This window comes from Salmo trutta, chromosome 2, assembly GCF_901001165.1.
Source record: "Salmo trutta chromosome 2, fSalTru1.1, whole genome shotgun sequence".
NCBI classification, from domain to species: domain Eukaryota; kingdom Metazoa; phylum Chordata; class Actinopteri; order Salmoniformes; family Salmonidae; genus Salmo; species Salmo trutta.
In genome coordinates, this window is record NC_042958.1 from 62,472,290 (window position 1) to 62,498,578 (window position 26,289).

General features: G+C 43.5%; 1 protein-coding gene across 2 annotated transcripts in view; it reads left to right on the top strand.

Moving 5' to 3' along the window:
• The first annotated feature begins 311 nt into the window (after positions 1-311).
• Positions 312-26,289, top strand: part of LOC115160098 (ubiquitin carboxyl-terminal hydrolase 31) — a 30,466-nt gene continuing 4,488 nt past the window's right edge. The window contains exons 1-14 of one of the 2 annotated variants that reach the window (XM_029710424.1): positions 313-1,947; positions 13,495-13,632; positions 14,055-14,143; positions 14,369-14,461; positions 14,713-14,848; positions 18,295-18,442; positions 18,879-19,062; positions 19,247-19,358; positions 19,447-19,541; positions 19,792-19,869; positions 20,163-20,292; positions 20,368-20,487; positions 20,792-21,017; positions 22,762-22,920. In XM_029710424.1, the coding sequence (XP_029566284.1) occupies positions 1,399-1,947; positions 13,495-13,632; positions 14,055-14,143; positions 14,369-14,461; positions 14,713-14,848; positions 18,295-18,442; positions 18,879-19,062; positions 19,247-19,358; positions 19,447-19,541; positions 19,792-19,869; positions 20,163-20,292; positions 20,368-20,487; positions 20,792-21,017; positions 22,762-22,920 (2,257 nt within the window). In that variant the 5' untranslated portion in view covers positions 313-1,398. Of the gene's footprint in view, positions 1,948-13,494; positions 13,633-14,054; positions 14,144-14,368; positions 14,462-14,712; positions 14,849-18,294; positions 18,443-18,878; positions 19,063-19,246; positions 19,359-19,446; positions 19,542-19,791; positions 19,870-20,162; positions 20,488-20,791; positions 21,018-22,761; positions 22,921-26,289 lie in introns of both variants that reach the window. The other variant, XM_029710417.1, reaches the window with a different exon arrangement.

Here is a 26,289-nt window from a genome sequence, read left to right on the forward strand (position 1 = left end):
TCGTTGACACTGTCTAATAACATGTAAAAAAATAACATAGCAAAAATGTGTTATGTAAAAATTATTTCATATTCCACATTTAGGGGGGCCACAAGGGGGTCCAAAATTGTTGTCACAGGGGCACTGCCCCCCCCTCCCAGAACCGCTAGTGACCCCTGGCCTGCCGTAAAACAGTTGTAGGATAGGCTAACTGTAGTGAGGATCTGAATTATCTGGGCACCAAATTATCGGAGTATCTTTCCCAATGTAAAAAAAAAAAATGTTATATATATTTTAGGCCTAGCTGTGTATGTGTCACTGTTTTTTAGTGGAGCATTCTGGCCTCCAGCAGGAAAGTAGAATGAGACAGACCCCAGTCATCACAGTGAGCAGAATTCGCCAGCATCACATGCCGCTACCTGCTCTCCTCCAACATGGATCAGTGTTTGGCCGTGACGTCAGCCGTCACCGCCCTGCCTGCCTGCAGTATCGGTGACTCCAGATGATGAAGACAGGAGAAAGCGGCCTTGCGATGAATCACAATTAAGAGGGAAATAAGCCATCACAGGATGAGATACTGCTTTAAACTTGGCGACGGAGGTATCGAACGATGTTTATTTTACGGCGCTTATACGATGGATAGTATTATACCGAATGGAGGGAGCGGTGGACTATGCTTCCCTCCGGGTTTCTTTCTGGGGGGCTTTTCAGTTTAAGAGCGCTTCTGCAAGCGCTTCCACGGTATGGGCGATTTAGTGAAGACATCCACGAGTCTATAAACATCAGCAATACAATCGTTTTGGGCAATATCGTGGAATATGTATTTTCTTAAAAGATTCTGGAATAGGATTATATAGGTGGAGCTGCGGTTTATTTAATAAAACATGAGCCCCGCACGGTACACTGTGATCCCAATTTCTGGGTTGATTTATTGCTGTTGATGTTCGAGTATTGTTAGTCGCTGATTTTCTAATGAACGCGGATCATTTTGTGCATCCTAAATGTTACACCTGCATGGCATGACCCTACATTGATAAGACTACGAGAATATTAACATTTGCTCGTACGTGGAGACCCTCTAGGCTACCTAATTTAGAATGGCATGATAGCATCTCCCCATGGAGAATATTTATGCAACCCGACGCAGTGTTTAAATTGAGATAAGAGACATGGGTCTTTTGTTCAGGCTATAGGCTGCTGGTGATAAGACCCTCAAATTCTCCACCTTTCCTCTAAAATAGTGTTTTATAGCCTACTACTGTCATCATCGGTGAGGAACATAAATAACATCAATAATTGTTATCACTGTGGTTGGCTTTTGTCAATGGAAATGACAGACTGATCAAATTATTGTCCAGAGGTGCTCTCTCTCTCTCTAGTAAGATTTAAAGATTGAGAAACCCCAGCCCGACTGTGATCATGTCGAAAGCTGCCACTAAAGAGAAAAAATCATTCAGCAAGAAGCTCTTCCGAAGGGGCTCAGTACGCTCAGTGGGGAGCTTTATGAACAGAGTTCTCAGGACTCTGTCGACTTTGTCCCATTTCGGCAACGAGGAGCATCAAGATGAAGACAAGGACGATGCAAGTTCCATCCCGGCCACCACTGGCGGCTCTGTCCCCTCCGACGACAGTGACTGTGGCGGGTTCCTGTTCGGGGACAAGGTCCCCGGAGTTGCCGGACTCAAGAACCATGGCAACACCTGTTTCATGAACGCTATCTTGCAATGTCTGAGCAACACGGAGCTATTTGCTGAATATCTAGCATTGGAACAGTACCGTGGAGAGGACAACAGTCACGGTACTAATGACAAATCGACTGAACCGAATAAACCGAAGTCAACAAACGGTGTCTGTATCCAAAGAAAGGGACACCAGCAGGAGTCAGGTGAAGTCACCGAGCAACTTTCTGGTCTCGTCCGTGCTCTGTGGACGTTTGAGTACACCCCACAACACAGTCGCGAATTCAAGGTATGTGGATGCACGCCCTGGCAACTGAATCGTGTGCGTTGTTTTTGACCGTTGTCTATTGTTTGATGGAAATAGGATTCATCCTATGGATTATAAACTGCGAGGGGCGCACACTTGAAAGTCATTCAAATAGTCGGCATGGGTTGTTGCAACGCAGTACGTGACTAACATGCACCTGCCAACCGTTACAATGTAACCGCACAAATGCAACTGATTGTTTCATTGGTTCGTTCTGTCACGGCGTTACTTTGTTGCAGAAACTCGCGCCAGTTTCATGTACAGTAAAACCAATCTACTGGTTGTCTGTGGGGGATTGAACGTGTCAAACCAAACTACTGTAGGCCTACTATTGATTCATTCAAAGTGACTGTCATTAGCAGACACATATCATGCGCAGTTGATGAGTAGGTGTGTGTTAGAGCAGGTAGGCCAGGTGTGTTTGAGAAGGGCTGGATAAGAAAAGCTGCACACTCAGTCCAGCAGAATGGTAGCCTGTGACCCACGTGACTACCCAGTGAGGAATACTTCCAGAGCTGGTGTCAACCAGACTAGTAGAATGGTTGGCCAATCCTCCTGTATTAGTGCATGGGCCTCGGGTGCTTTGCAGTTCAGGAGATATACACACGATTTACTTCCAACGGATATCTGAATGTTGAGAACACACTCAGGGCAGTCCTGAGCCGTTGCATACAGTATGTCAGGAGTCAAGAAGATACAGTACCTTCAGAAAGTATTCGTACCCCTTGACTTATTCCACATTTTGTTGTGTTACAGCCTAATGTCTCACCCATCTACACGCAGTACCCTATAATGACAGTCAAAATATGTTTTTTGATTAAAAAAAACCCCACATTTATTGAAAATGAAATACAGAAATATGACGTTTACATAAGTATTAACACCCCTTTGCGGTGCAAAGCTGTCAAGGCAAAGGATGGCTACTTTGAAGAATCTAAAATCTTAAATATATTTTGATTTGTTGAACACTTTTTTGGTTACTATATGATTCCATATGTGTTATTTCATAGTTTTAATGTCTTCACTATTATTCTACAATGTAGAAAATACTAAAAATAAAGAAAAACCCCTGAATGAGTATGTGTGTCCAAACTTTTAACTGGTACTGTATATATATACTGAAATATCACATTTACATAAGTATTCAGACCCTTTACTCAGTACTTTGTGGAAGCACCTTTGGCAGCGATTACAGCCTCAAGTCTTCTTGGGTATGACGCTACAAGCTTGGCACACCTGTATTTGGGGAGTTTCTCCCATCCTTCTCTGTAGATCCTCTTAAGCTCTGTCAGGTTGGATGGGGAGGCTTCGCTGCACAGCTATTTTCAGGTCTATCTAGAGATTATTTTAATTTTATTTCACCTTTATTTAACCAGGTAGGCTAGTTGAGAACAAGTTCTCATTTGCAACTGCAACCTGGCCAAGATAAAGCATAGCAATTCGACACATACAACAACACAGAATTACACATGGAATAAACAAAACATACAGTCAATAATACAGTAGAACAAAAGAAAACAAAAAGTCTATATACAGTGAGTGCAAATGAGGTAAGATAAGGGAGTTAAGGCAATAAATAGGCCATGGTGGCGAAGTAATTACAATATAGCAATTAAACACTGGAATGGTAGATGTGCAGAAGATGAATGTGCAAGTAGAGATACTGGGGTGCAAAGGAGCAAGATAAATAAATAAATACAGTATGGGGATGAGGTAGGTAGATAGATGGGTTGTTTACAGATGGGCTATGTACAGGTGCAGTGATCTGTGAGCTGCTCTGACAGCTGGTGCTTAAAGCTAAGGAGGGAGATATGAATCTCCAGCTTCAGAGATTTTTGCAGTTCGTTCCAGTCATTGGCAGCAGAGAACTGGAAGGAAAGACGACCAAAGGAGGAATTGGCTTTGGGGGTGACCAGTGAGATATACCTGCTGGAGCGTGTGCTACGAGTGGGTGCTGCTATGGTGACCAGTGAGCTGATATAAGGCGGGGCTTTACCTAGCAGAGACTTGTAGATAACCTGTAGCCAGTGGGTTTGGCGACGAGTATGAAGCAAGGGCCAACCAACGTGAGCACACAGGTCGCAGTGGTGGGTAGTGTAAGGGGCTTTGGTGACAAAACGGATGGCACTGTGATAGACTGCATCCAATTTGTTGAGTAGAGTGTTGGAGGCTATTTTATAGATGACATCATCGAAGTCGAGGATCGGTAGGATGGTCAGTTCTACGAGGGTATGTTTAGCAGCATGAGTGAAGGATGCTTTGTTTCGATATTGGAAGCCGATTCTAGATTTAATTTTGGATTGGAGATGCTTAATGTGAGTCTGGAAGGAGAGTTTACAGTCTAACCAGACACCTAGGTATTTGTAGTTGTCCACGTATTCTAAGTCAGAGCCATCCAGAGTAGTGATGCTGGACGGGCGAGCAGTTGCGGGCAGTGATCGATTGAATAGCATGCATTTAGTTTTACTTGCGTTTTAAGAGCAGTTGGAGGCCACGGAAGGAGAGTTGTATGGCATTGAAGCTCGTCTGGAGGTTAGTTAACACAGTGTCCAAAGACGGGCCAGAAGTATACAGAATGGTGTCGTCTGCGTCGAGGTGGATCAGAGAATCACCAGCAGCAAGAGCGACATCATTGATGTATACAGAGAAGAGAGTCGGCCCGAGAATTGAACCCTGAGACTTGAATTGAATTGAACTCTGAGACTGCCAGAGGTCCGGACAACAGGCCCTCTGATTTGACACACTGAACTCTAGCAGAGAAGTAGTTGGTAAACCAGGCTAGGCAATCATTTGAGAAACCAAGGCTGTCAAGTCTGCCAATAAGAATGTGGTGATTGACAGAGTCGAAAGCCTTGGCCAGGTCGATGAATACGGCTGCACAGTAATGTCTCATCGATGGCGGTTATGATGTCGTTTAGGACCTTGAGCGTGGCTGAGGTGCACCCATGACCAGCTCTGAAACCAGATTGCATAGAGGAGAAGGTACGGTGGGATTCGAAATGGTCGGTAATCTGTTTGTTAACTTGGCTTTCGAAGCCTTAGAAAGACAGGGTAGGATAGATATAGGTCTGTAGCAGTTTGGGTCTAGAGTGTCACCCCCTTTGAAGAGGGGGATGACCGCTGCAGCTTTCCAATCTTTGGGAATCAGACGATACGAAAGAGAGGTTGAACAGGCTAGTAATAGGGGTTGCAACAATTTCGTCAGATCATTTTAGAAAGAGAGGGTCCAGATTGTCTAGCCCGGCTGATTTGTAGGGGTCCAGATTTTGCAGCTCTTTCAGAACATCAGCTATCTGGATTTGGGTGAAGGAGAAATGGTGGGGGCTTTGGTGGGTTGCTGTGGAGGGTGCTGGGCAGTTGACCGGGGTAGGGGTAGCCAGGTGGAAAGCATGGCCAGCCGTAGAGAAATGCTTATTGAAATTCTCAATTATAGTGGATTTATCGGTGGTAACAGTGTATCCTAGCCTCAGTGCAGTGGGCAGCTGGGAGGTGGTGCTCTTATTCTCCATGGACTTTACTGTGTTACTACAGGATACACATTTCTGTTTGAAAAAGCTAGCCTTAGCTTTCCTAACTGCCTGTGTATATTTGTTCCTAACTTCCCCGAAAAGTTGCATATCACGGGGGCTATTCGATGCTAATGCAGAACGCCACGGGACGTTTTTGTGCTGGTCAAGGGCAGACAGGTCTGGAGTGAACCAAGGACTATCTATTCCTAGTTCTACATTTTTTGAATGGGGCATGCTTATTTAAGATGGTGAGGAAGGCACTTTTAAAGAATAGCCAGGCATCATCTACTGACGGGATGAGGTCAATGTCATTCCAGGATACCCCGGCCAGGTCGATTAGAAAGGCCTGCTCGCAGAAGTGTTTTAGGGAGCGTTTGACAGTGATGAGGGGTGGTCGTTTTGTCGCAGACTCATTACGGATGCAGGCAATGAGGCAGTGATCGCTGAGATCTTGATTGAAAACAGCAGAGGTGTATTTGGAGGGCGAGTTAGTTAGGATGAAATCTATGAGGGTGCCCGTGTTTACGGATTTGGGGTTGTACCTGGTAGGTTCATTGATAATTTGTGTGAGATTGAGGGCATCAAGCTTAGATTGTAGGATGACCGGGGTGTTAAGCATGTCCCAGTTTAGGTCACCTAGTAGCACGAGCTCAGAAGATAGATGGGTGGCAATCAATTCACATATGGTATCGAGGGCACAGCTGGGGGCAGAGGGAGGTCTATAGCAAGCGGCAACAGTGAGAGACTTGTTTCTGGAAAGGTGCATTTTTAGAAGTAGAAGCTCGAATTGTTTGGGTACAGACTTGGATGGTAATACAGAACTCTGCAGGCTATCTTTGCAGTAGATTGCAACACTGCACCCTTTGGCAGTTCTATCTTGGCGGAAAATGTTATAGTTAGCGATGGAGATTTCAGGGTTTTTGGTGGTTTTCCTAAGCCAGGATTCAGACACGGCTAAGACATCCGGATTGGCAGAGTGTGCTAAAGCAGTGAGTAAAACAAACGTAGGGAGTAGGCTTCTAATGTTAACATGCATGAAACCAAGGCTTTTATGGTTACAGAAGTCAACAAATGAGAGCACCTGGGGAGTGGGAGTGGAGCTAGGCACTGCAGGACCTGGATTAACCTCCACATCACCAGAGGAACAGAGGAGAAGTAGGATAAGGGTATGGCTAAAGGCTATACGAACTGGCCGTCTAGCACGTTCGGAACAGAGAGTAAAAGGAACAGGTTTCTGGGCACGATAGCATAGATTCAAGGTATAGTGTACAGACAAAGGTAAGGTAGGATGTGAGTACATTGGAGGTAAACCTAGGCATTGAGTAATGATGAGAGAGATAGTCTCTAGAGACGTTTAAACCAGGTGATGTCATCGCATATGTAGGAGATGGAACAACATGGTTGGTTAAGGCATATTGAGCAGGGCTAGAGGCTCTACAGTGAAATAAGACAGTAATCACTAACCAGGACAGTAATGGACAAGGCATATTGATAATAGAGCGAGGCATGCGTAGCCAAGTGAACATATGGGTCCAGTGAGTGGTTGGGCTGAATGGGGACACGGCGATTCAGACAGTTAGCAGGCCGATGCTAACAAGTTAACAGTTAGTAGGCCGGGGCTAAACAAGCTAGCAGTTAGCAGACTGTGGCTGGCAAGCTAGCAGTTAGCAGACCGGGTTAGCAAGCTAGCAGTTAGCAGACCGGGGCTAACAAGTTAGCAGAAGGGCCTTTGGGGGATGTCGCGATGGAGGTAAGTCTGTTTTTGCCTCTTCGTGTGGTGACGTCGATAGACCAGTCGTGGATTAGTAAGGTTCCAAGTAGCTCTAGGTAGCTAGTAGGCCGCGGTTAGCAGAATGGGCCTTCAGCGGACGTCGCGCCTGAGGGGCCTGTTGGAATCCTCGGGCAGATTATGTCGGTATTCCAGTCGTAGAGGATCGGCAGGGTTCCGTGCCCCGTACCGGCAGTAGAAGGGGTCCGAATATTGTAGCCCAGAAGTGGGCTTCGGTGGTAGCACTGGAGCCCTGGCCGGGCTAGCTTCAGGCTAATTGGTGCTTGATCCAGGATGGAAACGCTAGCCAGGAGTAGTCACCCGGGATTGCGGTTAGCTAGTTGCAAAGATCCAGATGAAAATGTTCCGAGTTTGCCGTAGGAATCCGGGGATATGGAGAGAAAAAAAATAGGTCCGTTATGCTCTGGTTTGAGTCACGTTGTTCAAACTGGCGAGAGCTTTCCGAGCTAAAGGTTAGCTGATGACCGCTAGCAATGGTTTGCTGACTGATAGCTGGTAGGTAGTTGAGGGATTCCAGATCCGAAGTAAATAGAAATACTTTAGAAAAAAAACAGATCCAAGACACATTGGGTGAGGCGGGTTGCAGGAGAGTATTTAGAAGTTGAGGTTTAGGAAAATATTTTTTAAAGATATGCGAAGAAAAAGATGTAAAAAGATATATACAAGGGACACGACAGGACAAAGACGTCTGACTACTACGCCATCTTGGAATCCCCAATATCCCCAGATGTTTGATTGGGTTCCAAGTCCGGGCTCTGGCTGGGACACTCAAGGACATTCAGAGACCTATCCCGAAGCCACTCCTGCATTGTTTTGGCTGTGTGCTTAAGGTCGTTGTTCTGTTGGAAAGTGACCCTTCGCCCCACTCTGAGGTCCTGAGCACCCTGGAGCAGGTTTTCAGCAAGGATCTCTCTGTACTTTCCTCGGTTAATCTTTCCCTTGATCCTGACTAGTCTCCTAGTCCTTGCCGCTGAAAAACATCTGGTGCCAGGTTTCCTCCAGATGTGACGCTTGGCATTCAGGCCAAAGAGTTAAAACTTGGTTTCATCAGACCAGAAAATCTGGTTTCTTATGGTCTAAGAGTCCTTCAGCTGCCATTTGGCAAACTCCAAGCGGGCTGTCATGTGCCTTTTACTGATGAGTGAATTCCGTCTGGCCACTCTACCATAAAGGCCTGATTGGTGGAGGGCTGCAGAGATGGTTTTCCTTCTGGAAGTTTCTCCCACCTCCACAGGGGAACTCTGGATCTCTGTCAGAGTGACCATCTCCTTGGCCCGGCGGCCAGCTCTAGAAAGAGTCATGGTGGTTCCAAAGTTCTTCCATTTAAGAATGATAGAGGCCACTGTGTTCCTGGGGACCTTCAATGTGCAGAACATTTTTGGTACCCTTCCCCAGACCTGTGCCTCGACACAATCCTGTCTTGGCACTCTACGGACAATTCCTTCGACCTCATGGCTTGGTTTTTCTCTGACATGCACTGTCAACTGTGGGACCTTATATAGACAGGTGTGTGCCTTTCCAAATCAAGTCCAATCAATTGAATTTACCACAGGTGGACTCCAGTCTCCAGGATGATCAATGGAAACAGGAATTTCAATTTCGAGTGTCATAGCAAAGGGTGTGAATACTTATGTAAATAAGGTATCTGCTTTTTATTTTTAATACATTTGCAAACATTTCTAAAAACATGTTTTCGCTTAGTCATTATGGGGTGTTGTGTGTAGATTGATGAGGACATGTTTTTTATTTAATCCATTTTAGAATAAGGCTGTAATGTAACAAAAGGTGGAAAAAGTCAAGGGAACACTTTCCGAATGCACTGTAAGGTCACACAGTTAACAGTGCATGTCAGAGCAGAAACTATACCTTGAAGTCCAAGGAACTGTCCATAGAGCTCCGAGATAGAATTGTTATGAGGCATATAGGGTATAAAACTATTTCTAGAGTGTTGAAAGTTTTCAAGTGCACAGTGATCTCCATCATTGGTAAATGGAAAAATATGGAACTACCCAGACTCTGCCTAGTGCTGGCCGTCCGACAAAACTTTGCAACCGGGCAAGAAGGACATTGGTCAGGGAGGTGACCAAGAACCCAATGACTGCTCTGACAGAACTGCAGAGTTCCTTGGCTGAGATGGGAGAACTTGCTAGAAGGACGACAGTCTCTACAGAACTTCACCAATCTGGGCTTTATGGGAGAGTAGCCAGACGGAAGCCACTCCTGAGAAAAAGGTGCATGCCTGGAGTTTGCAAAATTACACGTGAACGACTCTGAGATCATAATGCAAAAGATTCTCTGGTCTGATGAGACAAAAATGGAACTCTTTGGCTTGAATGCAAAGTGCTATGTCTGGAGAAAACCAGGCACAGCTCATCACCCATCTAACACCATCCCTACCTATCATGACACATGGTGGTGATAGCATCATGCTATGGGGATGCTTTACAGCGGCAGGGGCTGGGAGACTGGTAAGGATAGAAGGAACAATGAATGAAGCCAAATACAGGCAAATCCTTGATGAGAACCTGCTTCGGAGTGCAAATGACCTCAGACTGGGGAGAAGATTTACGTTCCAACAGGACAATGACCCCAAGCATACAGCCAAAGCAATGCTGGAATGTCTTCAGAACAAGAATGTGAAAGTCTTTGACTGGCCCAGTCAAAACGCAGACTCTAATCCCATTGAAAATCTGTGGAAAGACTTGTAATAGAGCTTGGGAAAATCTGCAAGGAAGAATAGGAGAAAATCCCCAAATCCAGATGTGCAAAGCTGATACAGGCATACCCAAGTCGACTCACAGGTGCTTCTACAAAGTATTTACTCAAAGCAAAGAGGTGTGAATAATTATGTAAATGAGATGTTTCTGTATTTCATTTTCAACACATTTGCAAAAATTTCTCAGCATGTGTTCACTTTGTCATTATGGGGTATTGTGTGTAGATGTGTGAGGGGGGAAAAATATAGGAATTCAGGCTGTAACAGAACAAAATGTGGAATAAGTCAAGGGGTATGAATACTTTCTGAAGGCACTGTACATGTCTGTCAGAGCCACATGGCCTAACAAACAAGATGAATGAAAGAGGAAGAACCACCCAAAACATTAATGATCAATAGTTACATGTTTTATTTTTAACCTTTATTTAACTAGGCAAGTCAGTTAAGAACAAATTCTTATTTACAATGACGGCCTAGGAACAGTGGGTTAACTGCCTTGTTCAGGGGCAGAACTACAGATTTTGACCTTGTCAGCTCGGGGATTCGATCTTGAAATCTTTCGGTTACTAGTCCAACGCTCTAACCACTAGGCTACCTGCCGCCCCTACATGTAAGCCTATATCAAAATTATGAATATGTTCGCAGATATCTATATAAGTCCATTAATGATAAGCCAATCATAAAAAAGTGTACACTTTGTTTCCTGGTGATGAATGGTACGGTAGGCTATAGTTAAAATTGACACATAACACGTTTATATTATCACCAGGAACCAAAGCGTACACTTTTTTTATGATTGGCTTTTCATTAATTGAGTTGTTATATAGATATCTGCGAACAGATTCATTATTTTGATATAGGCTTACATTTAACGATTGATCACTCATGTATTAACGTGTCAATTTCAATTAGAGCCTACTGTACCATTCTCTTGATTAATCAAATCAATTAGCAACAGCCTCCAAGTTGACTAGCAGTGGCAGATATGCTGAATGGATGGATTCAGGAGCAGTGAATCTCACCTATCCGTTGGATCTCCCTAATCCGACAGATTTACAGGGTTTAGTTGAGAATGGCATAAACGCTTTTGCCCCTCAATCAATCACATTTCTTTTATAAAGCCCTTTTTACATCAGCAGTTGTCACAAAGTGCTTTACAGAAACCCAGCCTACAATTCCAAAGTGCAAGCAATGCAGATTCAGAAGCACAGTAGCTAGGAAAAACTCCCTAGAAGGCAGGAATCTAGGAAGAAACCTAGAGAGGAACCAGGGTCAGTGAGAACAGCAAATTCGGAACAAAGTAGCACGCCAAGGTAACACACACGGTGAAATCAAGTCGGGGTTCCACAAATTTCAGACTTTCTGAAGAGCAGAGATGTTGTGTTCCTGTAGAGTTTTCGATGGACATTGAAATGTGTAGCAGCATCTGAATTTACCAGCTTGTGTCCCAGCAGATTAGCCTGGTCAGCGTTCTACTGTTGTTTCCCCTTAGAAAGCTCAGGTTACCCTCCCATCACCAGCACCAGGATTCCTTTCAAAGTCACTCACTAAAGATTTCTCTGTGAACCTCCATTTCTTTGCACCAGGGATTTTCTTTTTGTCTATTTCGGTCTTATAACTACATGTCCTGCTTTACCGGTTCAAAGTAAATATTGGAGGGGAATTGAATTGAACAGGTCCATCCAGCAGCACACTGCTTATTCCTGACAATGTTTCTATTTCGGTCCATTTTTCTCCCTTGGTTGACAGCCAGAGAACAAACTGTCTTATTCTATATAGATTATTCACTCTGGAGTGTAGAGCCACGGTCATATTTATGAAGTTGGCTGTGTTTACACAGGCAGCCCAATTCTGATATAATTTCCACTAATTTGTCTTTTGACTAATCGGATCAGCTCTGAAAAAGATCTGATGTGATAAGATCTGATTTGAATAAAATATGCAAGTTATAAAGAGAAAGTGTGTTTATATGTTTTGTATTGATTGATTCAGCTACATTTGATCTCCATAACTCAGCCCTTATTATCAGTCCCAACCTTCATCAGTTAAATGTTTGGTTAATTGTGCTTTAATTGGTATTGGCTCAGTTTTTCATGGCAGGTCACTTCACAGGTCTACCTGGTTAGTTCATTGCTTAAGCCACAGTATAAAACAGTTGTGTTCAGAATGTTTGATAGAGCCATGTCTGAAAGGTGAGAGGTTGGTTTTAGCACCTTTGAACTGCCAAGCTGTTTTGTTTTGCTTATTTTTCACAATAAATTAAGTATTTTACACAGTTTTATAATTACGTGTACTTTTTAAGCCATTAAGTGGACAAGGCGATGGCCGGCATTGTCACAATATCTCGGAGCTGGGTTGTTGAGTAAAGCACTAAAAAGTACAGTATACCGAGCTCCTCTTACAGCTAATTTCTTCATGATTTTCCCAGTTTGCGTCATCAAGTTTCTTGGTAACCAAATAGCCGTATTGTATTGGAGCTAACTTGAGTTTCCATCATTGACAGTAGAAGGTATAGACCTTTTTCAAATCACGACCATGTTGAATTGAATATGAGGCTGAGCAGACAGAATAGCTGCTGTCTGAGGCCACATCATTGAGAACAAAACTTGAGAGCACTTACAACTCATTAACGAAGACATTAACGAGACATGAACGATGGATACACAAGGGGATAGCCCGATCCATTTTCCTGTACATTGACTGCTGGATCGAGTGATAAATTGTCTATCTCCACAGTCATTGACTAATTAGGCCATTATACAAATGTAATTGTTTAATTACATATCATCAGTAGTTTACCTGGCTGTATTATACATAGGCAGATTATGCAGATGCCTTTCCAGGACTCAACCGCACTCAACCTCCATTTTACCTTGTCGTTTTTCCTGGTTAGATATTTTACTGTGGCATACAATGCTACAGTATACGTACAGTAAACATCCTACACCTACTCTACTGTTCTCCTTTAGTATGCACACAGAGGCTTTGGGTTGAGTGCTTGGTCTTTCATTGCATCATGCTTTGCATAAAGTGCTGGGGCTGCAGTGCTAATGGTTTCAAAAGGAGAAGAGTTTCCCTATGGGGTTTACTGGGAGGAACAGCGCTCAGCGTTCTCATTGCATCGTTGCCCCTGTGTGACATTTGATAGCCAGTGACCAGAGGTGACTACACCTGGCCTGGAAGGACGGCTCTGTCGCCACGCACGGAGGTGTCCTCAAATGACTGAATCTGTCACTCACCGGGCTATTAAAGCGTTATTAAAGTGTTATTTCTTCAGGGTTTCTCGTCACGATGTTACAGTAGAAAGGCACGTACTGTCCAACATAGAGAAAGGAGCATGTTGTTACATCAATGCCTTTTCCAACCAACATTTTGGTTTGCTTCGGCTACTGCCATGTCTACAGCCATGTCTCAATTTGAAGACGGACCAATCAAAACAAAAATGATCTGTTTAATATCTCACATTAACTTGTGGCCTTACTTTTACCATTCATCTTTGAATTTGTGTTTTCCAGAACGTTGTGTCGAAGAGTGCCCTGCAGTTCCGGGGCAACGCCCAGCACGACGCCCAGGAGTTCCTGCTGTGGCTCTTGGACAGAGTTCACGAGGACCTCAACAACATCGTCCTGCCCAGCAGCAGACCCCCCAGGAAGGTCACCAACTTTACTTGGGCGTGCTTACGTTCATTACATCAGTTGCAAGTTGGGGATTATATCTCAGACCGTTGAATGATATTAGATATAGCCTATAGCCATGTCTGGTAGCATCGCTGCCAACTCTACTGGTTCTGAAGCTTCTAGACTGTGGATTGGTACCTTTCTGTACTGAACAGACAGCATTGTATTTCCTCCAACTGTATCGTCTTGGCTGTATCCCCTTTACTGCATTTACATTGTCGTATCTCCGTTAACTGTCAATTATCTGATTGTGTTTACTTTGTTTTATTTTTTTAAAATCTCGTGTTACTCTATTCGGGCGTTAATGTGGGCTGTTAAGTATCTATCTCCTGACTAAATGCTGTGTTACTATATGTCGTCTCTCCTGACTGTCATCTGTCTGCTCGCTGTCTCCGTAGCCTCCGTTGGAGGAAGAAAATGTCCCTGAAGGATCCTCATTACCAGCAGCTGGCTCTTTCGTACAAGAGCTATTTCAGGCTCAATACAGGTGAGTCACTCCTCAAAGTAATCCCCTGATTGACACCCCACTGCACTCAGAATATAGTTACGATAGATCGAGACGCACTGTTGATAGAGTAGATCCTAACACAAGTGAGCTAGACAGTTTTCTAATGCTAATTTGACAACTAACGTTTGGCTCGTTGTGATTGTAGCTTTCACATTGACACTGTCAAATGTTACAGCGGTTTTTTGTTTGTCTCCACACAAATAGGTCCTCCCTGACTTGCCCTCACTGCCAGAAACAGAGCAACACCTTTGACCCTTTTCTCTGCATCTCACTGCCCATCCCGGTACCGCACACTCGGTAAGACGATATCTAATATCTTGATAAGGCAATATCTGACACACAAACAGTATACCCCACTACAAATTACAGAAAGACCACGTCTTGTTCTGCTGTATTTGATCTCAACTTACAACTGAGTGTCTAACTTGGCAGTGATACACGGAAGGATGTCAGAGACAAACCACAAACAATGTAGAAGCACGATGAGATGATGGTGTTCCTTGAAGCGTGGGTTAAGATAACTCAATTGTCCTGTGTGTCCCTCCCAGGCCCCTGTATGTGACGGTGGTGTACCAGGGAAAGTGTTCCCACTGTATGAGAGTGGGTGTGGCTGTGCCTCTCTCCAGCACTGTCTCCAGACTGAGAAACGCTGTAGCCCAGGAGACCAAAATACCCTCTGAACAGGTACCAAGTCCAATACCTTTGTAATCGAGCCTCAAAGTGTAAAACATGTATACAGATAAACGGATAGGAGACAAGTGAAACTGTCAGCGATGATTGAAAATGCCCACCCTACTAAAAAGCAATCTTCAGCACTATTCAACCTGAAACATAAAATGTCAACACTATTAAATTCAAAACTTGAGGCATTGAAGTAGGTATTTAAGTGGTAGTCATGCTCATTCATTGTCAAAGTAGGTGTTTGTTTTTTAGGTTCAGCCAATGATAGGGACTCAAGGCCCTTGTGAGCATCTTCATTACAGAGAAATCTATTGTCTCAGCCTTCAACAATCCACTGTTTGTGTTTGATGTGTCCCCGAGAGTCATGATGGGAGGCTCAGATCATGTGATATTGTTCGCTCATCCTATTTTATATGGTCTACTACTGTATAAATCCTGAGTTACTGTGTAATAATTCATGTGTGTTACTCAATCTTATGAATCTTATATGAATTGCATATGAATAAACCACACACCTCATGCCTAGCGTACCTATGTTGGCTCTTCAGTATGAAATTGATCCCCTTTTGAGATTTTGTAGCCCTTTACACCCGTACCCATATACGAGTTGAAAAATGGCAGATTTGGGCACTGATAAACGCAGTAACATGCTATACATGACGTCAGACACAGTGCTGCATGGGTTTTGACTGACAGACGTTCTGAACTTGAGCACATCGCGCGTCAAAAAGTTGCCTCCATCCCTCCCGCTAATTGGGCAACTTTTGTAAATGTTTTGTTGTCTGGGAAAAGTGAGGGAAATGCTGTAAATGAAAAGGACTATGTTTTTTGAAAGATGAGACCTTGAGGATTATAATAAATACCGCTTTGATGTCATACAAGCGAGCCAAATACCTGCGAGTCGGAATGTGCACTTCGCATTTTCAAATCACGAATCATGTCAAAATCGGATCAAATACAATTTTATGTGTCACATGCTCCGAATACAACGGGTGTAGACATAACCATGAAATGCTTGCTTACGAGCCCTTCCCAACAATGCAGAAAAAAAATGAACAGCGTTTATGATCACTATGTTTGATGTACAGTTACAAGATGAAATGGCGTCATACCCTGGGTTGTTCTGAACAGAATGAGTCTGTTTGTCTATTGCGAATAACATTTGCGCGGCACACGCACCTGAATGCACGCGACACCTTTCAATGCTCACCAAAGTTTTGATCTGTTTCCCTGAATTGCATTGTGAAAAACTTTTAATGTCGTTGTTTTAAAACTTAGCTAGACATGTTCGCAATAGAACAAGCTTTCAAATGATGCCCACCTGACCCAGATTGCGATTTATAATGGATCGTTAATTGTGTGATTGCAGGGGTTGTGTTCCAAACAAAACAGCTTCAAGTGGGCTTGCTCTAGTTCCTCAACGGCACAGCTAGGATAGCTCAAAACAGCACCTTATATACTTAACAAAAATATAAACGCAACATGTAAAGTGTTAGTCCCATGTTTCTTGAGCTGAAATAAAAGATCCCAGAAATGTTCCATATGCACAAAAAGCTTATTTCTCTCAAACTTTGCACACAAATTTGTTTACATCCCTGTTAGTGAGCATTTCTCCTTTTCCAGGATAATCCATCCACCTGACAGGTGTGGCATATCAAGAAGCTGATTAAACAGCTTGTGCTGGGGACAATAAAAGGCCACTCTAAAATGTGCAGTTTTGTCACACAGCACAATGCCACAGATATCTCAAGTTTTGAGGGAGTGGGGAATTGGCATGCTGACTGCAGGAATATCCACCAGAGCTGTTGCCAGAGAATGTAATGTTCATTTCTCTACCATAAGCAACCTCCAAAGTCATTTTAGAGAATTTGGTAATACCGGTACATCCAAGCGGCCTCACAACCGCAGAGCACGTGTAACCACGCCAGCCCAATACCTCCTAATCCGGCTTCTTCACCTGCGGGATCGTCTGAGACCAGACACCCAGACAGCTGATGATACTAGGGGTTTGCACAACCAAATAATTTCTGCACAAACTGTCAGAAACCGTCTCAGGGAAGCTCATCTGGGTGCTTGTCGTTCTCACCAGGGTCTTGACCTGACTGCAGTTCGGTGTCGTAATCAAAGTCAGTGGGAAAATGCTCACCTTCGATGGCCACTGGCATGCTGGAGAAGTGTGATCTTCATGGATGAATCCCGGTTTCAACTGTACCGGCAGATGGCAGACAGTGTGTATGGCATTGTGTGGGTGAGCGGTTTGCTGATGTTAACGTTGTGAACAAAGTGCCCCATGATGGCGTTGGGGTTATGGTATGGGCAGGCATAAGCTACGGACAACGAACATAATTGCATTTTATCGATGGCAAAATGAATGCACAGAGATACAGTGACGAGATCCTGAGGCCCATTGTCGTGTCATTCATCCACCGCCATCACCTGTTTCAGCATGATAATGCACAGCCCCATGTCGCAAGGATCTGTACACAATTCCTGGAAGCTAAAAATGTCCCAGTTCTTTTATGGCCTGCATACTCACAAGACATGTCACCCGTTGAGCATGTTTGGAATGCTCTGGATCGACATGTACAACAGCATGTTCCAGTTCCTGCCAATATCCAACAACTTCGTACAGCCATTGAAGAGGAGTAGGACAACATTCCACAGGCCACAATCAACAGCCTGATCAACTCTATGTGAAGGAGATGTCTCACTGCATAAGGCAAATGGTGGTCACACCAGATACAGACTGGTTTTCTGATCCACACCCCTACCTTTTTTTAAGGTATCTGTGACCAACAGATGCATGCATATCTGTATTCCCAGTCAAGTGAAATCCATAGATTAGGGCCTAATGAATTTATTTCAATTGACTGATTTCCTTATATGAACTGGAACTCAGTAAAATCTTTGAAATTGTTGCATGTTGCGTTTATATTTTTGTTCAATGTAGTAACTGGAGACACCAGTTAGTCCTCTCACTCAAACCCTTTTAGTTCCACCTACCACCTACCAGTTCCACCTACCCAAAATGTTTAGCATGTTACTGAATATATCCAGAATATTTTCAGATTTCATTATGAACAAATGCGGCAAAAAGTACAGTAAATATAAAATGCACATAAAATCAACAGTGTAATGTTTGGATTTAGTCTTGTGTCAGGTGAACTGTTGTGTCCTCACCTTTTGGTCTAATAATTATCCCATAATCACCTAAAATGTCCCCTTTCAATTGCTACCATGGTTATGCACATGCTTTTCATATTTCTTCTGTAAGAAACATTTCAATTTAGCTCTATCCATATAGGCCAATTCCCACAAGTGTGAAGGTTTAAACCTTTGTGAGACCTTCCTCGACGGAGGCCAAAATGTTACTAGAGGCTCAAATCTTAATATAACTTAATTGAATGAGATTAACCCCATCTCTGTTAATGATCCATATGTGTGTGCAGATTGTCCTTACTGAAATGTACTCCGATGGCTTTCACCGCTCCTTCTGTGACGACGATGACGACCTTGAGATCATTCAAGAGAGCGACTCCATATTTGCCTTTGAAACACCGGAGTTGTTTAGACCAGAGCAGATCCGGTCTCAGCGAGGTTTGACTTCATGTTATGATTCCCCGTAAATCAGTTTAGCTCTGGGCCGTATGAAGGAGGTAAGAGTCTAGATTAGATTACAAATGGATTTTGCAATTGGATTTAATAGGAAATCATGTTTAATCTGGATGTGATTACCTATGTTCACCCTCACTGCATATGCGTGTACAGTATCTTTTGGAGCCAAAAAATTGATAGCCCAATAAGAACTGAGTATACAGATATGCGTCCCTATGCCAGAATCCAACATATTGCGCAGGTTAACAGCCTTATTCAACACATTTGCATCTCACTGACCTGTAGCAGGCTTTGATCTTTGTTTCATTTAACCTTACGATGATGTGACCGCAGCTTGGGTAGTTTCGATTTAGAACTCAAAAGTTTGTTCATATAGTGCTGTGTATACATTTACAGTATATACTGCAATGTGTTGCAGGAAGTCCCCATGCTAATCTGAATCAGAACAACTTGAAGTATGGGACAGACAACAACAGACTACAGGTGTCAACAAAAATGGAAGAGTCAGTGACTCCCCCTCCGAGCCCCATTAAGATCAGCGGGGCTGACAAGATCATTCTGCTGGTGTGTAACAGAGCCTGTGCTGGACAGCAGGGACGCAGGTACACGAAGCAACTCCTCAAGATTTCAACATTAAACGTTACAGTTTAATGTGGTGAAGCAAAGCAGCACCAGGAAAATAAGATCTCAAGGAACATGTTCATGCAGTGGAGATGAAAAGTCATTTGATATATGTATGATGGATGTGGAAAATCTTGTTCTTCACCTTGTCTATGACGATTCTAGGTTTGGTCATCCGTTTGTGCTGTATCTGGAGCGGACTGTCACCTGGGACATTCTGCAGAAGGAGATCCTGGAGAAGATGCGTCACCTTTTGCGTCCTGGGGTATTTGTCCAGGTGGGTGCAGGTTATCTACACAGACACTCATTCAACACAGACACACACACGTGTACACGGTGTAACTAAACGTATTGCCGTCCCTCAGGTTGGGCCCTTCAGTTTGCGTGTAGTGGGGGTGGTTGGAATCACGTATCTCTTACCTCAAGAGGAGCAACCACTGTGCCACCCCTCTGTGGAGAGGTAATGTCACCCAGCGCCAGCAGAGGGCGCTTGTCTCTCACTGATAGAGGACAGGTAGCAAGAGTTAGTTTAGCAAGTGTTCAACCTTTCAGTGTGTTTTTCGCCTTTTTGTTTAACCCTTTTTTCACATGTGCTAAACCGTCTGGGTTGTTGGTCCATATGTAGCGTACCCTGTTTTCCACATTGAGCTGTCATAGGGCTCAAAGATAACGTTGCATTGGTTTCCTATTTATCCAATGTTTGTCTGCAGAGCGTACAAATCTTGTGGGCCAGGAGGCCCCCCACATGTCAAGATTGTGGTGGAATGGGACAAAGAGACAAAAGACTAGTAAGTGTAATGAGACAAAAAAAAAAAATATGCTGAGAGGGAAAGACACCCACCTCTTTCATCATGATCCAGTGCACACATTTAGCATTGACTGGCAGTCACTCATACGGTGAGAAACATTTGTTTTGCTCTTTGAAGAGAATGTGAATTCAAAGCAATTGTTGTGACTGAGGTGTCAGACGTTTCCCTCGTTTCTGTTTGTCAACACATTTCGATAGAACTTTCACGGTTTCCTTTGAAGCTTGTGGTGCGACCTCTGTGTGAACCGTGTATTTTGTTGTGTCTGACTGCAGTCTGTTCAAACGCACCGAGGACGAGTACATCCCAGACGCTGAGAGTGTACGTCAACAGAAAGACGGACATCTGCAGCCTCAGACATGCTCCCTCGCCCAGTGCTTTCAGCTCTACACCAAAGAGGAACAGGTACGTGTGTACCTGTGCCTGTGTGTGTGTGCGTGTGTGTTTGTGTGTTTGAGAGCTCTGCTCTGTGTGTTTCAGCTTGCTCCAGATGATGCCTGGCGCTGCCCACACTGCAAGCAGCTACAGCAGGGCAGCATCAAGTTGAGCCTCTGGACCCTGCCTGACATCCTCATACTGCACCTCAAACGCTTCAGACAGGTACAGTACACTACACACCACTACACCATACATCAACATCATTCATACAAATACATAATCAAAGTGTATAAGCTCAGTTAGCATTATATTACCCCAGGAATAAACTCAAATTAGTATTTCATTCAAAGTACACGTGTGTAGATCGTATTACTAGTGTATGTCAACACTAATATTATGTTAATTCTTACAAGCTCAGTCAGCATTGTAAACTCAACCAATCTGCGTTAGCATAGTAAGCATTCCACCCTCAACCAACATCATCAAATGTGTTGCTGTTGTGCGTATGTGTATGGTGTCGTCTTAGGACGGAGACCGGAGGATGAAGATGCAGAACATGGTGAAGTTTCCTCTGATCGGGATGGACATGGCACCCCATATGGTCAAGCGGAGCCAGAGCAGCTGGAGCCTGCCCTCGCACTGGTCACCATGGAGACGACCTTACGGGATGGGCCGCGACCCCGAGGACTACCTGTATGACCTGTACGCTGTGTGTAACCACCACGGGACAATGGCGGGAGGTCATTACACAGGTTAGCGAACAACACACGTATGGACACACACTCTAATATGTTCCGGCAGCAGTAGGGCTATAAATTGACAGGGTTGCTGACTCAAATCCCAATGGGGTTACAATGCTGTTCTGCCCGTGAGAAAGCCACTTACTCCATGTACAGTACCAGTCAAAAGTTTGGACACACCTACTCATTCAAGGGTTTTTCTATTTTTCTACATTGTAGAATAATATTGAAGACATCACAACTATGAAATAACACATATGGAATCATGTTGTAACCAAAAAAAGTGTTAAACAAATCAAAATACATGTTAGATTTTAGATTATTCAAAGTAGCCACCCTTTGCATTGATGACAGCTTTGCACACACTTGGCATTCTCTCAACCAGCTTCACCTGGAATGATTTTCCAACAGTCTTGAAGGAGTTCCCACATATGCTGAGCACTTGTTGGATGGTTTTCCTTCATTCTGCTGTCCAACTCATCCCAAACCATCTCAATTAGGTTGAGGTCAGGTAATTGTGGAGGACTGGTCATCTGATGCAGCGCTCCATCACTCTCCTTCTTGGTCAAATTGCCAAAGAAGATAGTCCCACTAAGCACAAACCAGATGGGATGGCGTATCGCAGCAGTCATGCTGGTTAAGTGTGCCTTGAATTCTAAATAAATCACAGACAGTGTCACCAGCAAAGCACCTCCATACCATCACACCTCCTCCTCCATGCTTCACGGTGGGAACCACATATGCGGAGATCACCGGTTCACCTACTCTGCGTCTCACAAAGACACGGCGGTTGGAATCAAAAATCTCAAATTTGGACTCATCAGAACAAAGGACAGATTTCCACCGGTCTAATGTCCAATGCTCGTGTTTCTTGGCCCAAGCAAGTCTCTTCTTCTTATTGGTGTCCTTTAGTAGTGGTTTCTTTGCAGCAATTCGACCATGAAGGCCTGATTCACGCAGTCTCCTCTGAACAGTTGATGTTGAAATGTGTCTGTTACTTGAACTCTGTGAAGCATTTATTTGGGCTGCAATCTGAGGTCCAGTTAACTCTAATGAACTTATCCTCTGCAGCAGAGGTAACTCTGGGTCTTCCTTTCCTGTGGCGGTCCTCATGAGAGCCAGTTTCATCATAGCGCTTGATGGTTTTTGCGACTGCACTTGAAGAGACTTTCAAAGTTCTTGACATTTTACCCATTGACTGATCTTCATGTCTTAAAGACATGATGGACTGTTGTTTCTCTTTGCTTATTTGAGCTGTTCTTGCCATAATATGGAATTGGTCTTTTACCAAATAGGGCTATCTTCTGTGTACCATAGCTACCTTGTCACAGCACAACTGATTGGCTAAAACGCATTAAGAAGGAAAAAAATCCTCAAATTAACTTTTAACAAGGCACACCTGTTAATTGAAATGCATTCCAGGTGACTACCTCATGAAGCTGGTTGAGAAAATGCCAAGAGTGTGCAAAGCTGTATATCTTGATTCGTTTAACACTTTTTTGGTTACTACATGATTCCATACGTGTTATTTTATAGTTTTTAGTCTACAATGTAGAAAATAGTAAAAGTAAAGAAAAGCCCTTTAATGAGTAGGTGTGTCCAAACTTTTGACTGGTACTGTATGTCTATCAAAATGTGATTGGCATCCATATCCCTGCTCTTTTTTTAGAAACTCGAATAATTCAAATCCACTGAATTATCCAGGTAACATGATAATTGACTCTTTATCCCATCCTTATTATGTCCTCTTCTGCAGCTCACTGTAAAAACTCCATCGATGGCATGTGGTACTGCTTTGACGACAGCGATGTCCAAGCCATATCTGACGATGAAGTCTGCAAGCAGAACGCCTACATACTGTTTTATCAAAGACGGGCCACCATCCCATCATGGTCTGCTAACAGCTCCGTTGCAGGTAAGAATATATGCATTTGTTATGAAAAAAACGATTTAATTCATCATTCAAATAAAAGAAAGTTGTATTTGTCACGATTACAACAAGTGTAGACCTTACAGTGAAATTCTTACTTACAAGTACAGAGTCAACAATGCAGTTTAAAAATAAATTACCCCAAAAAATCACCTAAGAAAAAAAGATATAAAAGTAACATATAATTAAAGAGCAACAGTAAAATAACAATAGCGAGGCTATACACAGGGGGTACCGGTACAGAGTCAATGTGCGGGGGCACCATTCCATAATTCTATGGGATGCAACGTTTTTCAAACAACAACATGCAACAATGTCATAGATAGTCTGGAGCCCTGTACTAACTTTTTCACTAACTTTTTCACTTGTTGGCAATAACCTTTGATTTGGTCGCATGAAAAACAATTAATGGCGTCACGCAATAGAAAAATGAGTAATCATCATGTTCATTGATAGTGCTTTATTAAGAAGTGTATTAAACTACTGAATTTTTTTTTTACTCCCACAGCCAAGTCAAAGGGACGCTAAATGCGACTAAACGGCTGTAGTCTGGAGCCATGTAGTAGAATACCTGGGTCTTATTTGGTTTTTGCCTCACATCAAATCAAATTTATTTGTCACATACACATGGTTAGCAGGTGTTAATGCAAGTGTAGCGAAATGCTTGTGCTTCTAGTTCCGACCATGCAGTAATATCTAACAAGTAATCTACCAATTCCACAACTACCATGTACACACAAGTGTAAAGGAATGAATACGAATATGTACATAAAAATATATAAATGAGTGATGGCCGAACAGCAGAGGCAAGATGCAGTAGATGGTATAGAGTACAGTATATACATATGAGATGAGTATTGTAGGGTTATGAAAACATATAAAGCAGCATTGTTTAAGGTGGCTAGTGATACATTACATCAGGATGGCAAGATGCAGTAGATGGTATAGAGTACAGTATATACATATGAGATGAGTAATGTAGGTTATGAAAACATTATATAAAGTGGCATTGTTTAAAGTGGCTAGTGATACATCTAATTACATCAAGATGGCAAGATGCAGTACATGGTATGGCGTACAGTATATACATATGAGATGAATAATGTAGGTTATGTAAACATGATCTAATATAAATAATATAAAGTGGCAAGTGATAAATTGATTACATCAATGTTCCCATTATTAAAGTGGGTGGAGTTGAGTCAGTATGTTGGCAGCAGCCACTCAATGTTAGTGATGGCTGTTTAACAGTCTGATGGCCTTGAGATAGAAGCTGTTTTTCAGTCTCTCAGTCCCAGCTTTGATGCACCTGTACTGACCTCGCCTTCTGAATGATAGCGGGGTGAACAGGCAGTGGCTCGGGTGGTTGTTTTCCTTGATATCTTTTTGGCCTTCCTGTGACATCGGGTGGTGTAGGTGTCCTGGAGGACAGGTAGTTTGCACCCGGTGATGTGGTGTGCAGACCTCACTACCCTCTGGAGAGCCTTCCGGTTATGGGCGGAGCAACTGCCGTACCAGGCGGTTATACAGCCCGACAGGATGCTCTCGATTGTGCATCTGTAAAAGTTTGTGAGTGTTTTTGGTGACAAGCCAAATTTCTTCAGCCTCCTGAGGTTGAAGAGGCGCTGCTGCGCCTTCTTCACCACGCTGTCTGTGTGGGTGGACCATTTCAGTTTGTCCGTGATGTGTACGCCGAGGAACTTAAAACTCTCCACCCTCTCCACTACTGTCCCGTCAATGTAGATAGGGGGCTGCTCCCTCTGCTGTTTCCTGAAGTCCACAATCATCTCTTTTGCTTTGTTGACATTGAGTGAGAGGTTATTTTCCTGACACCACACTCCGAGGGCCCTCACCTCCTCCCTGTAGGCTGTCTCGTCATTGTTGGTAATCAAGCCTACCACTGTAGTGTCGTCTGCAAACTTGATGATTGAGTTGGAGGCGTGCATGGCCACGCAGTCGTGGGTGAACAGGGAGTACAGAAGAGGGCTGAGAACGCACCCTTGTGGGGACCCAGTGTTGAGGATCAGCGGGGTGGAGATGTTGTTACCTACCCTCACCACCTGGGGGCGGCCCGTCAGGAAGTCCAGGACCCAGTTGCACAGGGCGGGGTCGAGACCCAGGGTCTCGAGCTTAATGACGAGTTTGGAGGGTACTATGGTGTTAAATGCTGAGCTGTAGTCGATGAACAGCATTCTTACATAGCTATTCCTCTTGTCCAGATGGGTTAGGGCAGTGTGCAGTGTGACGGCGATTGCGTCGTCTGTGGACCTATTGGGTTGGTAAGCAAATTGGAGTAGATGTCATGTCCTCCCCGACTGAGACACGTGATTTAAAATCATGGACATATACATATGTGCACATATAAATGTTTCTATACTGTATGTCTAATATATACATTTATGATGTATATAGTATATATACAGTTGAAGTCGGAAGTTTACATACACTTAGGTTGGAGTCATTAAAACCTGTTTTTCAAACACTTCACAAATGTCTTGTTAACACACTATAGTCGGTTAGGACATCTACTTTGTGCATGACACAAGTAATTTTTACAACAGTTGTTTACAGACAGATTATTTCACTTATAATTCACTGTGTCACAATTCCAGTAGCTCAGAAGTTTACATACACTAAGTTGACTGTGCCTTTAAACAGCTTGGAAAATTCCTGAAAATTATGTCATGGCTTTAGAAGCTTCTGAAAGGCTAATTGACATTATTTGTGTCAATTGGAGGTGTACCTGTGGATGTATGTCAAGGTCTACCTTCAAACTCAGTGCCTCTTTGCTTGACATCATGGGAAAATCAAAAGAAATCAGCCAAGACCTCAGAAAAAAATTGTAGACCTCCAAAAGTCTGGTTCATCCTTGGGCGCAATTTCCAAATGCCTGAAGGTACCACGTTCATCTGTACAAACAATAGTACGCAAGTACTATGGGACCACGCAGCCGTCATACCACTCAGGAAGGAGACACGTTCTGTCTCCTAGAGAGATGAACGTACTTTGGTGCGAAAAGTGCAAATCAATCCCAGAACAACAGCAAAGGACCTTGTGAAGATGCTGGAGGAAACCAGTACAAAAGTATCTATATCCACAGTAAAACGAGTCCTATATTGACATAACCTGAAAGTCCGCTCAGCAAGGAAGAAGCCACTGCTCCAAAACCGCCATAAAAAAGACAGACTACGGTTTGCAACTGCACATGGGGACAAAGATTGTACTTTTTGGAGAAATGTCCTCTGGTCTGATGAAACAAAAGTAGAACTGTTTGGCCATAATGACCATCGTTATGTTTGGTGGAAAAAGGGGGACGCTTGCAAGCCGAAGAACACCATCCCATCCGTGAAGCAC